This window comes from Strix uralensis, chromosome 1 (assembly GCF_047716275.1).
Source record: "Strix uralensis isolate ZFMK-TIS-50842 chromosome 1, bStrUra1, whole genome shotgun sequence".
NCBI lineage: Eukaryota > Metazoa > Chordata > Aves > Strigiformes > Strigidae > Strix > Strix uralensis.
Window position 1 is genome coordinate 101,539,536 of NC_133972.1, and position 17,653 is coordinate 101,557,188.

Genomic DNA, 17,653 nt, shown 5'->3' on the forward strand with positions numbered 1-17,653 from the left:
TGGCGAGCTCGGGCTGAGGGAAGTCACCACCGAGCGGCCCCTCTCCACGGTCGGCAGGCCGAGGCGGGGCAAGACCTGCCCAGCGGGGCGCCAGAAGGCAGCAGTGAGGGAGCACCGCCCTCGGTACCCGCCCTGCCCCGCCCCACGGCCGCCTCGTTGTGGGTCTCTGCCGGAAGTGAGGAAAGGAGGAGAAGGGGGTGTGGCCGGGCGGCTCTCCGGGACGTTCAGCCGCCGCCATTTTGTTAGCGGCGGGCTGCCGGGGTGCGCGGAAGTGGCGGCCGGCGAGGCGGGAAGGGACGGGGCTCGCCCAGCTCCTCCCCCGCTGGGGCGGAGAGGCGGGGACTGAGCGCGGCCGAGCCGGGCCGGTGGGGGCGGCGGCGGCGGCTGCGGCGGCGGCGGCGGGGCCGAGCGCGGCCCAGTTATGTCGGCGTTTTCGGAGGCGGCGCTGGAGCGAAAGCTGTCGGAGCTGAGCAACTCGCAGCAGAGCGTGCAGACCCTCAGCCTGTGGCTCATCCACCACCGCAAGCACTCGGCGCTCATTGTCAGCGTGTGGGAGCGGGAGCTGCGAAAAGGTGAGGCCGGCACGGCCGCTGCCATGCCGCCGCCGCTGGGCCTTTTCCCGCCTTCGGGTGCCGGGTGGGGCCTACCTCGGGGGCGGTGGCCGCGGTAGGAGGAGGCCGCTCTCGGTGTGCGGCTGCTGAGAGGAGGATGGCAGGACTCTTCGGCCTGTCGAGCCTGGGAAGGAGGAAGGGGGAGAGAGAGAGAGGGGGAGGGCCAGCCGGCCGGCCCGTCCGCCCCGACCCCTGGAGAGAACGGAGCTACTGGGGCAAGTGTTAAACCCGGGGTCTGAGTTTCTTCATGGCTGTGGGCTGGGAGGTGCTTCTCCCTCTTTTTTATCTCTACTCCCCTGGCTCCTCTTTTCTCCCTCCCGTTCCCCCTTGTTCCGTCAGTGAAATGCTTCTGACGAGGCTACTTCTCATGTTTTACTTCCCGTTTTTGAGAAAGGAGAGAGGAAAGTGGGAAAAGGGAAGGAAGGCGGCAATCACGGGGTTCGGGGCTTTTTGTTTTAATGCTGGTAGTTACTGCTCTTCCAAGACGACCCTTTTTAGGCACTGTCATCATCTGTAACGATGGTTAGCTGTAATACTATTTGAATTTCCTGACACGGTGGCTTTGTCCACTCATGCCACTAACTATTCTTGTAGGGCAGCTGAGGATGGGAATACCCTGGGGAAACAGCAGTTTAATGTGTCCAGAGTGGTTTTTACTTCCTGTTTTTGCCAGATGGCAAAAATGTGTGTTTCTTCAGCTATATTGAGTATTTGATGTTGAGCGTATAGACTTACAGGCTGCTGTGGGTTTCTTTTTAACAGAAAGAACTTGCAGCTATAGGCAGTTGTTGAGGGTCTGAAAGGCAGAAATGGCATGTGAAGGTTTATTTGACCTGACTGGAAAATAACTTGATCTTAAGTTGACTCATTTAAGAAAAAGAAAAATTGCTAGCTAAAACTCTACCTTGCTGTAGGAAATGTTACTGTTTTCCAATAGCTTCCTTTGTAGCCCCATTAATATGTGGATCTTTAATGGGAAAAGTTTTCAAGTGGAGAGGAAAAATAACACTTGGCTATTACAGGACTTACAAAAAAGAAACCACTCTCTTAGTTTCACACGGCTAGGAGAAATAGTTGACTTGCAGAAATGATGTGTAATGGAATACAAAGAGTGCATGGCTGGATCACAACTACCTCTTGGTTAGGGTGCGTAACTTCATAGCAAATGGATTGGACTACCTTTAAAATAAAAATCTTGAGTGTGAAGCTAATACTAAACTTTATAGTATGGAAATATGTTCCTATAAACTTTGTAGCCTTTCACGAGTACTGTGTTTTTGTTTAAAATACGCTTTTTGTGTGAAATGTTATCTTTTGAACTTTCAAGCATGAGTTAAATTATTTTTTTGTTGCCTAAAGACAAACATATTTGGTGGCATATTTCATTTTATGAAATATATTTCATGAATTATTCATATTTTCACTGTATGTTTGTTGCGAGCTTTCTTTTTTGTTCCAAGAACAAATGAATGGATCTCGCATTTGTATCTGAAACCTTTCACATTTCTGGACCTTCTACACAAACATTTGAGTGTTTGGTGTTCTGAAGGATATCAGAAAGGTATCTTAAACTAATGGGCACAGAGCCAGAGTTTTGATTGCTCTTCTTAATTAATACCAGTTCATAATATGTAATATTAATGGTCAGTCCTTAACTTTAGTGTTAGCATGATTTTCTTGTTGTGCTGTTTGGCTAATTGGAGAAATGAAATGTTTGAAACATGGACTACATGTTTGAAGATGGCATTGAGAGGCAAGGATGACGATTTTAAGAGCTCATGGGTATGCTTTGCTTTTCCTCAGCTTTCAATGTCTGGCTTCCACTTTTAAGCCTGTTTTGAGCTTCGGATGAGCATAGCTGCTATAATTGGTTTTACTTCAGTTTCTTGAAGTTGTCATCCAGCTTTTGTTGCTTCAAAGTAAGATTTTTCTGATAACTTCTTTTTGGAAGCCAGCCTTCAAGGGTCTGTGGAAAGCATGTGATAGTCTACCTCTGGTAGGAGTAGCTGAGTTGCTTTCAAGGTTCTGCACCTTTTCTTCTGGGCTTTTAGGCCGAATGTGAAATGTTTCTTCTTTTGTATGTTCCTCTACCACTTCATTTGAAGCTGGCATAGTTAATAAACACGAGATGTATTTTAATTTTTCATCTCCAGTAATAGTACCTGAGCTTCATAAATGTTAGCTTACATTTGCCCAGTATAACTTTTTGCTAATTACAACACAGAATTGTAAGAGGGTCCCTAATCCCCAAAGGATGATTTAGGAGTCTAAGCAGACAGCCGGTGGAAGATGAGAAGGAAACCCAGTATGCGGTGGTGAAGGGACTTGCATAAAACATCACAAAGCAGAACTCTGGCAATGAGGCCATAAATGGAGTGAGTTTAAGGCTCCTGACTTGCCCACCATCCAGACTAGAAAAATTATTTCCCACCTACCTGAGAAGAAAATGATCTCTATTTGGGGAATATAGACACAAAAATGATTGGCATTGGTGCTTTTGCTAGCCAGTAGTGTCCTGGAACTGAAAATGGAACCTTGCCTTTCTAAGTTTTATTTCCTTTCATTGTATCCCTTTTTTTATTATCACCCCCATCTCCAGACTTTCTTTCCAGCCTACTCCCTTACAGGCTCATGGAACATTGTATAACCAACAGAGTTGAACATAATACACTGTGATGCTACATTTTTTTGTGGATGCTTTCAGTTTTGGTAAAAGATCCCTTTTGTCAGGTCAGCTTGCATGAAGCTTTCTGAAGTTGTCTTTAGTTATTCATGAAAACAAGTGCTAGGATCACAGCTCTCTTGTTCCTGAGTGAGTGGTTCTGATTTTTTTTTTTTTAATAGTAATTGTCTTTATATCATGTTGGAGTAGAGGTGAAGAGGCATCCTTTCAAATGTGCGTATAACTTAGGCAACATAAAATCTTAGTCCCTTTCTGTTTGCTTGGGTTACTCAGTAGTGTTCAGGTCCCATATTAGGGCATCTCTACAGATCATCGGTTCCATACACCTTCATCTACAGGTTTTCTACAGTTGAACTTTCATTGATTCTCTTGGTGAATTCTTGCACTTAGATGTAAACATAGAGAATGGTCAAAACTTACACATCTTGGTCATAACTTGGAGCAGTTGCCTAACATTGGATTTGTCTTGCTCAACTCCAGTGTTGCTAAAGTTGTATCAAGACAGTTGATGTAACTCTGCTGAAGGAGTATGCATATATGCTTTTTCTCTAATACTACCACAACTTCTATATGTAATTCTTAAAATACTGGCATGTGGAACTCACAGGGTCATTCTTAAAAATAATCAAAAATTGGAGGAAGGCTAGTATAATTATTCTAGAATAGACTGTCTTGTGAAAGTACTGATAACTCTGAATTGTCCAGACACTCCCAGTAACTGTCACAAATATTTAAGGAAAGGATGTGGTCTTATACAATCAGTGGTTTGATGAAATTATGATAAGGAGTTGCATATTTTATGCTTCAAGAGACTGAGTGTAGAGACATGCTGTTTAATGGCTGACCTCAAATATGTGCTAATGAAAAATGTGTGGATGAACTGTGTCCCTAGGTTGGGGCTGTGGCAGAGCTGGTGCTATGCCTGGGGTATTAAGCATTCCTGATTCCGCATCTGTGCAAAATCACTCGGGTATCATTCAAGGTACTCCACATTTTGGTGTGTGTAGTGGGGTTTTTTTCACTATCTATTAGTAAGATTAGTGGAGAATAGATTCTCTAGTTTGATCTTTTGCTCATTGATGAGTAAGATGATGAGAAAAGATTAATAGAATGCCTTTAACTTAAATGACAGTAGTAATGAAATAACAAAGATTTCTCCTGTTTTGACAGATAAGCAGAGGTCTACAATGACAACAGCTCCTTTTCCACTCTGCTGTTGGTTAAATATGTCATTAAATATTTCTGATGCTTTTTTTTTTTCCTGACAGTATCTTGTGTCATGCTGCTGATGAAAATCCAGCAAAACCAATAACTAGTTTTGGAATAAATGAGTTCCCTCCTGGAAAGCTGGTGCTGGCAGAAAGGAGACTGTGAGGATAGTATCACACCTTTAGGCCACAGCCTGTGTTAGCACTGACCTGTGCTGATCATGAGTCTGCATTCTTTTGGATTTCGTGGTTGATTTATGGAATAAATAATTTGGTGGGGAGGCTGCTCCTTCAGTGCTTCATTTGTAGTAAGTGTCTTACATGAGAATCTCGTGCAGTTTGGATTTTTATTCTAGAAAAGTGGCTTTTTTCCTTTGGTACTTGTGATATGGCAGATTCACGATTGCTTCAGAGTAGTTTGTGTGGATTAACTGTTGTGATAATGTTGCCACATAACCTCATTATTTTAGAGAGCTTCTGAGTGGGGGTTAGAATTCTGTAAAGGCTTGGAAAGTGTGTACTGAGGAAAATGATCCTGCTTCAGCTAGATTTCAGATGTATGAAATGTAACACTCAAAGTTAAATAGTTAATAACTACTTAGTAGTCATAAGCTTACTCAGTATTTAAGTAGTACTAATTAATTAACTGTCATGTGAATACATCAGTCATTGCCAAAATGCAACTGATGGGCCCATTAAAACTATTTAATTTTGTGTATCCATAAAGGGCTTGATTTACAGGTGGTTTTTTTAAACTAAGTCGTGGCATTACACATACAATTTTGTTGTGTAAGCCTGCAGCCACTGAATGACTGCTGAGAAAACCCTTAGGAACACCCTTGAAGAGGCTCTTCTGGGATGGAGGCTGTTGAGACTTATTTTTTATTATTTGCAAATCAGGTATGTTCTCTTGCTCCCTGGTTTCAGGATTCTGAAACCCTCGTTTCAGGGGTTTGCTTCATGTAGTAAGTGCTTGTTCAGTAGGCTCCATGTGGTATTTGCTGTACTGAGTTAAAATGTGTTCTTTTTAAAGGAAAAAAAAGTTGCTAGCTCTTTGAGTTATGTGACTTTTTATTTCAAGCTCCGATTAGTTGTCTGTAGTATCTTCTTATCCTGTCAACTCATTTTCTGTTAGCTTTTCCAGGTCTGGCTCTGTCACTTGTTAGGTTTTTACATCCTAGTGATATTTTAATAGTTGTCATGCTGTATCTTTAAACCTAATTTCAGATTCAGGTATCAGTTTCCTCAGAGCCTGACATGGCATCTCATAGATTAGTCACTCTCAAACCGATGCTGAACACCCCTCCTTCCCTTCCTCCCTCCCCCAATCACTTGACCTCTTGTTTTGGCTGTCATCTGTCACCCCACTCATGTCACACTGATCATTGTCTTCGCTGAAAAGCTTATCCAGGTTAGCAGAGTCATTGTCTATTGTCTTTAAGACAGCTCCGATTGTTTAAGTACATCTGGGCTGCTACAGAGGGATGTATTTTTAGCACTCAACTCTGCCAGTTTACCTGCTGTTCCACTTTATTATGCTTGAACTTTTTTTGGTTTTGTGGTGTTGAAATCATTGAGTGGTATAAGAAGTGACTATTTTTGGCTGTTCGTCTACAACTTCTGCTTCTGGGACATAAGCTAGTGTTTGGGTCCTCACTCATAGCTGTTGTCATTAATGCAATACATTTTTCTGAAGCTAGTGGATGTTGTGGCAGTTTCTCAATGCTGCTGAAATTTGGAAGATGAAGGATCTTAGTAGGCAAATTGAGAAGGCCTAGCAACATTGAAACCAGATTTGAAAGTTGTACTACATCTGAATTACCCTGATACTCAGTCAGCTGCTTTGGAGCAGAATCACAGCCAAAAGTCGTGGAAGTACATTGCCCTGAAGATGTGAAATGGATTTCAGGAAACAAGTTCCTGATTTAAGGCAATTATTTTCTGTACTATATAGTGTAGTTTTTCTGCCACCAGAAGGAATCTTTCTCTGTTGGTGGTTGTAAGATTATTTACTTAATAGCGGTATAGTGTCATTGAGCAGTGTGATACACTTGAGAGAATAAATAGATTTTATTTTATTTAAAAGAAACAAAACCGTGGCTTACTGATTTCACTGGTTCGTAAGCCTCAAGGAAGCCAATAAGAAACTTAAGATGGATGTGCTTGTGGGTACCTTCTTGCTTATCCACATGAATCTGTGCAAAAAGGTTTGGAGATGAACCAACAACAGGCAAAATTTCAGGTGAACATGAATTGTGTCAAGTTAGAAAAAAGTATTTGCTACAGATATGATTTACAAAATTACCTGCAGCCAGGAGCAGCAGATTAGCGATGTAAGAATCTTTCACTTAAACCAGTCACATTTGGATTGTGTAATCCAGCCTGACCAGTTGACTCTCTAATATTAGTTTTGAAAGAATGCACTGTGTATAAATCTATATTCATTTATTGCCGTACCACTCGTGTCCTGGTGTCTTATCTGTACCTGCCTTTCGTAGTTCTGGTTCTGAACACTTAAGTGCGGTGTCTTTTTCCTGTCCTAAAACTGTTGTTGTTGCTGTTGATTCATATCCATCTTGACATTGTACTGGCCAGGCAAGGCAGTGAAGGAATTGTTTTGTTTCATGCATTCAGGTAATTCAAGATACACTAAGTGCAGTGGGAAGCCTCTACAGAGTAATTATGTTGGAATTATTTCCTTGGTTTGTGACCAACTTTCTTGCATCTCCGTGGTAATTTGATGCTGATGGCCTCTTTCCCAGCAGTGGCTGTTGCTATGTTACTTTTGTCTACTAGAGTCCAAACTCTTAAGTCAAGATACTTGGGCGCTCAAACCTTGAACACACATTCTGTGGGCGCTCTCATTGCCCGCTTTGAAAAGGAAACGCAGCAGTTCTCAAACCTTGGTAAAATTCACCAGGAGAATTAGGTGACTGTGCAATGTTGAACACTTATTTTAACCTTTTTGTAACAGAAGGTTAATGAATTTTACAATTAAGTCCTCATTGTACAACATGCCTTTTATGGATATTATCTTTGAATTGTCCTTTCTGGTGGTAGCCTCTCAAGTGGCTTTTTACAGATATACTTTCAGTCATGTTACCAAAGATCCTGCACTTAATCAGCTTGCATAAAAACTCAGCTCCCAGTGTGAAAGATCAGTGATCTTGCACTCAAGTTTCAGTGCTGCTTGACTTAAAAAAGGTGAGTCAGGTCTTGTAATAAAAACCTTGAAAGCTTGTCAGGTGTTTTCAAAGATGTCGTGTAGCTTCTCTTGCAAAGGTGTGGAGCATGCTATGACATGGGAAATGTCCCAGGGATTTTGGGAGAAGTGCTGACACTCATATACTCTGCTGCATATATGTAGACTGATGTAATTCAAAAGCAGTTGAGCAAAATCTTTATTTGAATCCATATTAGAGAACTTTAGTAACAAAGAAACTGTTTAGTGCTGATAACTGTTGTGGGATTTTAACCTACTGATGCTCATTTTCTTAAAACATCTTGTTAAATGATACTTCCATTCAAGGTCAGTTGGCATAGCAGATCCAGTCTGTAGAAGGTTAAAGCCTGGTGTAAAATTTTCAAATGGGTCAATAGTCTATACACTTGTGGTGGGATGTAAGTGAAATCCCTTATCTTTGTGTGTTTCTCTGTAGTTTTTTCCTGTATGTTTAAGGCAGCAAATATCTCTTGGCTCTAGGGAAGAGATGTTAGAACAGCGTGAAACTAATGGCCGTGTTTCTAGCAATCTTCATGGGAGCTCAATTTCCAATGCTGGCAGGGAAAACTGGAGAAGACAAATATGGGTGATTATGCTGGCTTTGATTGCTGGAGTTAACCTCAGTGAAAATAACATGCTCACTGCCTTCCGAGATAAAATACTTGGAGGTTCTTGCACTAAACTGGTGGCTTGTCAGTGTTAGAGTTCTCTAAGTATTATGGACTCAAGCTACAGTATCAGGGCATCTTTATTGGAGTGGCAGAGAACCAGGAATACCCAGGCCAGACTAACAGGTATGTGTTCCTAAGAAGTATAGATTGCTGAAAACTAAGACTTGATAAATGAGGATGCTAAGTCTCTCCATCGTAGGTGCCTGAGGTGCCAATCCCAGTTAGTCTCATTGTGGATGCTTTTAAGAGGAATCTGCTTACTAAGGCCCTTACACCAACCAGCACCTATTAAAATGTTTCAGAACCCAGCGCTTCAGGGAGCTGCTTTGGTGGGTAATGGTAAATCTAACTGAAACAAGTAGAAGAGTTACATGAACACTGCACAGAGCTTCTGAGAAGATGACTTAGTCCAACATGGATGCTTTCTTAGCAGTTTTGTGTTTGCAGAGTTAGTGTACCAGAGATGCTGTGAGCTAGTTACTTCTGACACTATACACTCTGGCAGATCCTTCCTTAACCGAAGATCTTATCTTTTTTCTTTCATTTGCTTCTGATAGTAAGAGTGCTTTTGCTAATAGCCTTGACATGCTTTGAGGACACTTTTTAAAATAGTCATAACTGTTCTTTGATCCCTTTTCATGTTGTGAGGTATATCAAAGCCCAGGGCTGAAAAGTTACTGTGACTGCTACTGAAGAGAGATGCTTTAAACAGGTAATTCTTTTCAGAACAGATCTATCTGGTCTGGAATTTAATTTTGTATTTCAGACTTCAGTAGTTAATTTACAGTCATAGTAGCAGTAGAACACTTCAGGTTTTCTCAGCTCAGAGTTGTCAGCCTCAGTTGCTGAAGGTTACATTGCATTTTAGTCTTGTGTGTAAGGCACAGCAGTAGTAGGCCAGTATGTAAATCCTGGAGATTTGTGAAGTGAAAGGGAATGCTGCTTGAGAGTAGGCATAATTTTTAGCTTTGGAATTTTGCACAGAGCATTCTTACAGCAAGAGGAATTAAACTTTACTTCACAGTCTTCTTTGTGAATATAAAGGTAGAACATTAGTTGAATTTCTTACCAAAGCCATAGATAGCTTAATAGTGTTTTGAGGATTTTTTGTTCATTATATGCAGTTTTGTTTCTGTTGAATTGTGGTAGGAAGCTGAAAAGGTAATACTGGAGGAAATAAGCTTGAAAGTGACTTTCTGGGTTTTTGCATGCTTTTTCCAAACATGGTATATTGATCTCTCTACTGTAGTGAATAGATCAAGTCTAGGCTTTGTGAGAATCAACATCGCCTGACTTCATGGCACTGCATATATCTCCTGTCTTTACCAGCTCAGTTGATTCGTTACTTGTTGGAAACAAGAAGGTTGAGGTCTGTCACAAATGAGCTACATCACTGAGGATTAAAACATGACTTTTTTTTTTTTTTCCTGTGAAATGGATGGACAAGGACCTCCACTGCATGCAGTTCAGAGGATATAGTATGGGGAACAATCTGCTCTGTTAGATTTTGAGTCCTAAGTCTGGGCTGATTAAGAAATGGGGGAGGGGACAGGGTCAGTTTTGGTAAATGCTAGTTAACTTTGGTGCACTTGTGAGACAAGGTGTGGTTTCTAAGATTCTCGCCTTGAATAATTCAAAGCTTTCTATGTGTCAGAACTGGATTTACCTGAAACGGAGGAAGGAGATGTGTTGCTATATGGTCAGTCAGTTTTTAATACAGAAATTAAGTAGCATAAGTTTATAAAATCTACATTTTAGTTTAGCCAGATTTTGACCCAAATAGATTAATTTCCTGGGTGTTTGCATGTAGTGACTTCACTGTTCGAAGCAGACTTTTTTTGCCACTTTTTAGTTTGCTTTGGTTCTAAGAAATACGTGCATTTTTATTTCTAACACGGGGGGTGGGGTGGGGTGTGTGTGTTCCCACTTAATCCCAAACTCTTTATTTGTTGGATATATCTGACCGAGAGGATAGGAAAAATACAATGCTCCAAGGAGAAATCCTTCAGAGGAGCCTTTCTGTAATGGAAAACTTACTCTCAAAAACATTTCCTTAGAATGGAAGCATATTGACATTGAATTTTTTTGTTTGTATGTGAGGGTAGTGGTTCTGCACGTTTGAGAGGTTGGAGTGAAAGTTAACAAAATCAAATCATACTGGAAACTAAACACAAGTTTTAAGAAATCCTAGATTGGCTTCACCACAGTGCTGCTTTCCTCAAGAGGGCAGAAAAAACTTAGATTTTTGTCTTTCAGGAGAAACCTCTTTTTAAAGTCACAGCATACATACAGAGACTGTGTAGTGGTAATGGATATTGAAAATTTTTATGATGCTAACACAAGGTTAGAAGTGTTACAATAAAAGTTGTAGGTCTGAGAAAGTTGTAGCCTAATGAAGATTAGATGAAGTGTGTTGGTAAATGAAAACACCTGAGTAGGAACACTTAGAAAACATGAAATAAATTTTCAAAAGCAACTTGTAAATTGGAAGCTTGTGATCTACTGCATGTTAATGGAAATGGGGTAGAACGCTTAAGACACTTTGAGAAGAGATACAGCGCAGCAACCTGAAAGTGATTCTTGAAAATGTTTTCTTGATATTACAGCTGCAGACACTTGAGTGTTTTAATGATTAGGAGATGGGGGAGGGGAGTGTCACAGTGATATGGAGTGATTGACATGGGATTGACTGTTCAGTTTGCTCAAATATGAGAATGAGGGGTGGTTATATAAGACTGAGTGAAATTCAAACCAAAAGGAGGAAGTTCTTCACATGAATGATTGTGGATCTGTGAAGCTCTTTGTCAAAGGACTCCATGGGTGTAAGAAATTTATGCAAGCTCAGAGGGAAGATGAAGTACTTGGAAGAAATCTGTGAAGACTACCAAAGAGACAAATCACATAAGGCTCATGAAAACACATGAAAATAGTTGGGGGCTGAAGAACACTTTGGAATATCATGGTTTTTTCTGTTTATTTTTGGAGATGGTGCTAGAGGAAACTTGTGTCATATTATGAGGAGGGAGAATCTGAGCAAAGAGTTACAGCAGAAGGGAGAGAAAAGTCGATGGGTGACCAAAGTCTTTTCACATTTTTAAATACAAAATTAGAGTGAAATGTTGTAAGCAGTAAGGAGACTAGGAAAAACAAATTTGATTTGTATTTTTTGGTTTTAGTATAAATGTGGATAAATAGGTATTAGTTGGAGGAACCAAAAATATTCTAATTATTCTTGTTTATTGCTCTTTTTATTAGCAAAACCAAATAGGAAGCTGACATTCCTGTACTTGGCCAATGATGTCATACAGAACAGCAAAAGGAAAGGACCAGAATTTACGAAAGACTTTGCTCCAGTAATAGTGGAGGCTTTTAAGCATGTTTCAAGGTAAACTGTTATGTGCAGTGTCCTTCATCATACTGTATTTGAGGCGTATTTAGGGAAGTCCTCAGCTCATCTCTTCTGGCCCAGCTAGTCCTTCTGTGCTATTTCTGTACTTGAAGTCTTGTTAATTTAATTTATTCAGTATTCTTTTGATCTTGCATAGTCTTAATGCCGTTGGATGAAGTTACATAGTAAATTCATCTGCATTCAGTCCTTTTTGCCTTAGAAAGCTGTTAGCTATGCCATAAATTAAGACTTGCTTTCAGTCTGTTTATATGCTGCCACAATTTGATATGTTTCATTACTGGTGTTGCATGATTTGTTTTTCCCCAGCAGCCACTGATCTTGTTGCATGAGGATGCTAGAGTCTTGATACAGAATTATATTCACATGGTACACAGCTGCTGAAGCAACACAAACCTATTTCCAGTGTTTGTGTAATAGGGTTACAGACCTACAGACTTATGGGTTGAGCAAGCAAACAGAAAGAGGGAATTGGGCATTGGCCACCTTTTTTTATACGCTTGCTAAGATGTCTTGAACTGGTCTTTGCTTTCTTTTCTTTGAAATGTGATTTTATTATTTTCTGAGATTATTGAACTTCTGATACTTTGATAATGCGAAGGTATGCCAGGGTCTTCCTGTGGAAGACAATCATATGGAAGTTCTGTACTTTTACCTGGTGCTGATTTTTGCTTTTTTCCTTGTAACAGTGAGTCTGATGACAGTTGTAAGAAACACCTTGGCCGAGTGCTGTCTATCTGGGAAGAAAGGTCTGTTTATGAAAATGATGTATTAGAACAACTTAGGCAAGCTTTATGTAAGTATTTTGTGTGTGTATGAAGATTCAGTCTCTTGTTTGAAATATTGTTTCCCTGACTCCTCTGTTTGTTTTCATTTAGATGGAGATAGAAAAGTGAGGAAGCGCACATATGAACAGATAAAAGTTGATGAAAATAACTGTTCACCTCGAAGTTCTCCCACTGACCCTCCACAGGTAAAAGCATGTTTATAAAATTCTCTATTTGCACATAGTTTGATTACAGACATTTTCAGTAACTCTTGTTTTTGAGTGGTCTCTGGTTTTCTTTTTAATGAGGTACTGTTTCTGAGCAAGGGTGACTACACCTGAAACTTTTCTTCACAGTGCTTTAAGTTACAAGTGGAGCATGCTGTAACTTCAGTCAGTTTGACACTAAACCAGAATGTATGAACTATAAATTCAGTTTTGTTCACATCAGGATTTCCACAGTGTTTTACGTTCTCATTTGGATTCCGGGGTGGTAATGAGTAACACGTGTTAAAATAAGGTTGCTATCACTTTATCAGTAAAATATTTCTCAATGTTGCAATCATGACAGTTGGGAAAGTTCTTGTCTGTCTTGTGTTGTTATGGCTTTTATAATTCTTGTGTGTTTTTGTTATGGTACTGCCCCACCTCACAAAGCTTTTTGTTACATCAAGGAATGACTGTCCTCAATCACAATTTAGTATGTTTCTCTGTAACAGACATCTGGGCTTCTATGAACATCAGTCCTACTTCCAAAAGAAGTGCACTGATCTAGTCTGATGCAATAGTGAAGCAAAACTACAAGAAAAATAATTTCAAAAATGTATAGTAAAATGAAAGGTACTGTAAAATAATCACTACTGTCGAAAAGATTTACAAGTAGTCCTATACCAATAATTTAAATGAAAAATCTATTTTAGGAAGGTGACCTTTTAAAACTAGGAACGCTGCAGTGTTCTGAGGATTAATGGCTTGGCTTTGTTTTGGTTTCAGTCTGAGAGGGGATAGAATGCTGCTCTAATGCTGTTATCATGAATGCTGTTAAAATTGCCATCAAATTTATTCAGTAAGCTTATTGTGAAATACTGTTTTGTACTAGGATCTGTTTCTTTAAACTAGTTCTCAATCTTGCATGCTTTTTTCAGACCACAGATCTCATTAGAGCATTACAAGAACTAGAAAACGCTGCCTCTGGGGATGCAGCAGTTCATCAGAGAATAGCTTCTTTGCCTATAGAGGTTCAAGATGTGTCCCTGTTAGACAGAATAACAGGTGAGGGTTGGGGAATCCAGTAATGGAAATGCTGTTCTGAGAACTTGACAGTGTATAATGAAACCATGCTTTACTTGTTTTTCTCTGCTTGCTTTTTAGATAAGGAATCTGGAGAGCAACTTTCCAAAATGGTAGATGATGCATGTATGTTGCTGGCGGATTACAATGGCAGGTTGGCAGCTGAAATAGATGATAGAAAACAGCTAACTCGAATGTTGTCGGACTTTCTCCGATGTCAAAAAGAATTCCTTGCAGAGAAAGAACATAAGCTGGAAGTGCGTAATGTTTTGTTTTAGTCCATTCTTCACTAAAGCTTGTTCTTGCAAATGTTTTTAGTTTGCCTAAACAACTTTTCTCTCCAAAGGTAAATAGTTAACTGCCACTGTTAGATCTTTGCTTCCGGCATATTATTATCAAGATTTCTTTTGGTTCTAGTGTTCTAAACCTATTAAACCAGCTCAACACTAGGTAATGTTACAACTGTAATCACTTCAGTGTTTGTCTTTCTGGTTTTGAGGCTATTCAGTCTTCATTATATGTACAGACTTAGTTTTAGTAGTGCAGGTAGAGTCTTATCCTGAATGATACGAACTCAATTCTTCATAGAGTAAATTTTTTCTTATTCTTTTCATTCATTGTTGTAAGTCTTAGTTATGTATTACATTGTTTAATAATATCCTTTTAGTGAATAGAATGATCTTTCTGATAGTTGTGGGTTTGTGAAGCCATTTAAAGGATAAGAATTTAATTACTGGTTTCAGCACACCTTTTTAAGCTGACTCAAGCATCCATTAAACCTAGTAGAATGTAGTTTTGGCTTCTACAACCTCTAACACAGCTGGTTAGCAGCACTAGCACCATTAGGACAGGACAAATCATTAATAAAAGGAAGATGCAGAGTGAACAGCTCATTATGAGCAAATGATCCCCTAAATTATTCCGTTCTTCGCTATTACCAGTCATCTGTTTTCCTTTCCTACGGCGCAATATTGTCAGACCTCCCGTTGAACATCTCACATATTCTAAATAGGTCCATAATTTCATGTCCATTGCTTCCCAAATCCCTTGTCTCAGCTTTGAGACGTAGTTTCCAGTGTTAACTTGGGTATTACAGTAATAGAACTGAAGCTGCATCCTTTTGCAAGGGGAGATAGCTGAACAGTTGCAGTGCCCTGTAACTGCAGCATATGGTTACGTGGTGCACAAATTAATTGCTTTTCAGGTTTCATCATATAGGCCTGTCAACCTTTTTTTTACTCTCTGGTTTCTTTCCCCTTTTATAATTTCATAACTTGAGTTCAGATTTTTCGGTGTCTTTGTTCAGGAAAATGCTGTTCAGAATGTATCCAAAGTGATCATTCAGATTGGTTGTCATTCCTAGACTACTCATCTCCTGACTTCCTTTGCTCTGTGCCTCGCAGAAAAGCAATTGATGAAGGTTCTTCCTATCAACTTCGCTGTGTTTATCCTGTGGGAAGAATATCAACCAGCTTCATGTAAGATAGGTGGTATGCACGGTAGTGCTGATTGCCGTAGCAACTGATCCAACTGCACAGTGGAACCTGGAAGATAAAGAAAAGGAAGCCTTAAGCTTTTCATCACCTGCCCTACATTCCCTCTGTGTGTGTGTAATGTGTTTGAAGGACAAGTTCCCACAGTACCAGTGTAGGACTGATTGCTTTGAGGCACTCATTTCTTTTTGTAGATCATTACCAGCAATTAGACCTGGTTTAGGTATAGTAGACCACTGGGATATTGAATTGCTCAAAAGGCAGTGATTTAGTCCTTCAGACAGATTTATACTTCTTTAAAAACAAGAGAGCTCATTTAATCAGAAATTACAAATGAACATAACCCACCCTGACTTGTTGTTTTCAACAAATACAAACCAGTTTAATTTCCCAGTATTACTAGATCAAACAGTTCATAACTGTAAGAGAAAGTAGTTGCATATTCCCAGGCTGTCATGGTAATTAAAACTGGGTTTCTTGGCTGAATTATTTAAACTGTAGAAGAATCTCATTCTAATACAGCACACTTCTAGTTTTGGACTGGTTTCAGAAGTCTGTCTTTAAAAAGCAGGAGATAGTCTCCAGGATCTGTAGCAGTCTGTTTTGAACTGATGAAGTCCTAGGATGTTGAGGTATACTGTTAAGAATGTTTTTAGGATGATTAGTGTGGTATATATGCAGGTTACTAATAAAGAACTATCAGCCAAGATGGTGTCAGCCCAGGGTACTAATAAGGAGCTACGAACCAAGAGATTGTGAAGAGCAAGAACCTTAAAATCAAGTTTCTAAACTTGTGTTAAAATGAGTGAAGTGACTTTATGCTCACTACCAATAGTACCTTTTTATTTGGGAAGTGCAGGCTGATAAATATTCTGAAGTTTTGAAATGTAAGATCAGGATGTCTTCATGATACTGTCTGTAGGGCCAGCTGACTTAGTTTATCTTTTTCTTTTTTTTTAAGAAAGGGTTATCTTCTGATGTAAATACCAAATACCTGTAGGCAGTTGCATTTGTTTTCTGAAGCAAAGACTCTGTTTTTTACAGTCTTAGGAAATACCATACATCAGTTTGAGCCTTGCTTCTCAGCTTCTGATTTGATGTAGCACTGAACTGTCTGTCCCTAGATTTTTCTGCCCAGGTTCAATTTCTGGTGAAATTAATTTGTTCTAGACAAGCTTGTTTCCTTTGTTAGACTTCCAGCTATTGACTTTTTTTTTCGAGTATAACGTGGTCTCTGGGTTGTAACATAGTGAGTCTTCATTTCTTTCTGAATTAGGATCTCAGCTATATGCTCACAGATTGATGATACTACCTTACTGTTGTCAGACACCCAGGTATGGTAAGAAACAAGTGGTTGTATTCTTAGTGGAATCTAGAAATGTTACCTGCTGTTGACCTGGTTTAACAGTATTAGAATTTGAGTTCCCAGAGAATTCTTGCTAACTTGAAACTTTAGATGGGAGCTTTAGACCTAAATTAGCAGCTCTTTTATCTTCTGAAGAAAATTTACAGGTAAGTAACTTCAAATAACCAATCTTTCCATAAGTAGTGTTTTAAGAATAAAAGTTTCTCTGATAGTTATTTCTACACAGAAGTGCATGATTCCCATCAAAATCAAGGTAATGTATGCATTAAATCTTGACAGGAAATTTTGGCAACAGATAAATAATATAAGCTATCATGTCTGCATCAAAAGCTAACTGTACTGCTTAGTAGGTGACTTTCATAAGTCTGCTCTGGGTAAGTAGTGTCATCTTTTAACTCTTAAATTGTTTTCTTTAACATCTGTCTAGCTTCTGTTGCAGGTGGTGGACATGGACCTATCTTCTAATGATGTCACCATCCATTAGTACACACATCCTGCTAAAAATAAATTTAAGAATCAAAATCTTGTATTGTCTGTTGTTTTTGAAAACTGAAGAGGAGGAATTCTGTAACTACTCGTACCAAACCTCTGCTATTTTCATCTATATTCTCACAAACATTTCTGAGTTTATGCCTGAGGTGGATAAGTAACTATCCAGTGTCATTCCTTTTTCTTGAAGATTAAAATTTTCACATGGTTGTTCCTAAAACTCAAGTCCTTCCAGTTAAACCATTTGAAATTCCAAATGCAGAAGTTTGGGTGTCACTTGCATTGAAGCTGCCATTACCAAAAGGAAAGAGCTGTGAAAACAAGACTTTCAGACTTTCTCTTTTTAACTTATACTCTAGCTGTTGGGTTTACATGAACATCAGAAATGAGAAGTGATGGATGTAGAACTTGTCCTTCACAAGCACAATAAAGAACTTTTGCTTTATT

At 39.5% G+C, this 17,653-nt stretch overlaps 1 protein-coding gene across 6 annotated transcripts in view; it reads left to right on the forward strand.

Moving 5' to 3' along the window:
- The first annotated feature begins 250 nt into the window (after positions 1-250).
- The window catches only part of RPRD1A (regulation of nuclear pre-mRNA domain containing 1A), a 45,145-nt gene continuing 27,742 nt past the window's right edge, over positions 251-17,653 (forward strand). The window contains exons 1-8 of one of the 6 annotated variants that reach the window (XR_012629718.1): positions 253-572; positions 11,652-11,781; positions 12,492-12,598; positions 12,681-12,775; positions 13,714-13,840; positions 13,940-14,115; positions 15,262-15,336; positions 16,628-17,239. Coding sequence is in view for 4 of the 6 variants with exons in the window: in XM_074875264.1 (XP_074731365.1) it covers positions 422-572; positions 11,652-11,781; positions 12,492-12,598; positions 12,681-12,775; positions 13,714-13,840; positions 13,940-14,115; positions 17,145-17,201 (843 nt within the window). In the remaining 2 variants the exon portion in view is untranslated. Of the gene's footprint in view, positions 573-11,651; positions 11,782-12,491; positions 12,599-12,680; positions 12,776-13,713; positions 13,841-13,939; positions 17,240-17,653 lie in introns of those variants that run through there. The other 5 variants (XM_074875264.1, XM_074875272.1, XR_012629717.1 and 2 more) reach the window with 5 other exon arrangements.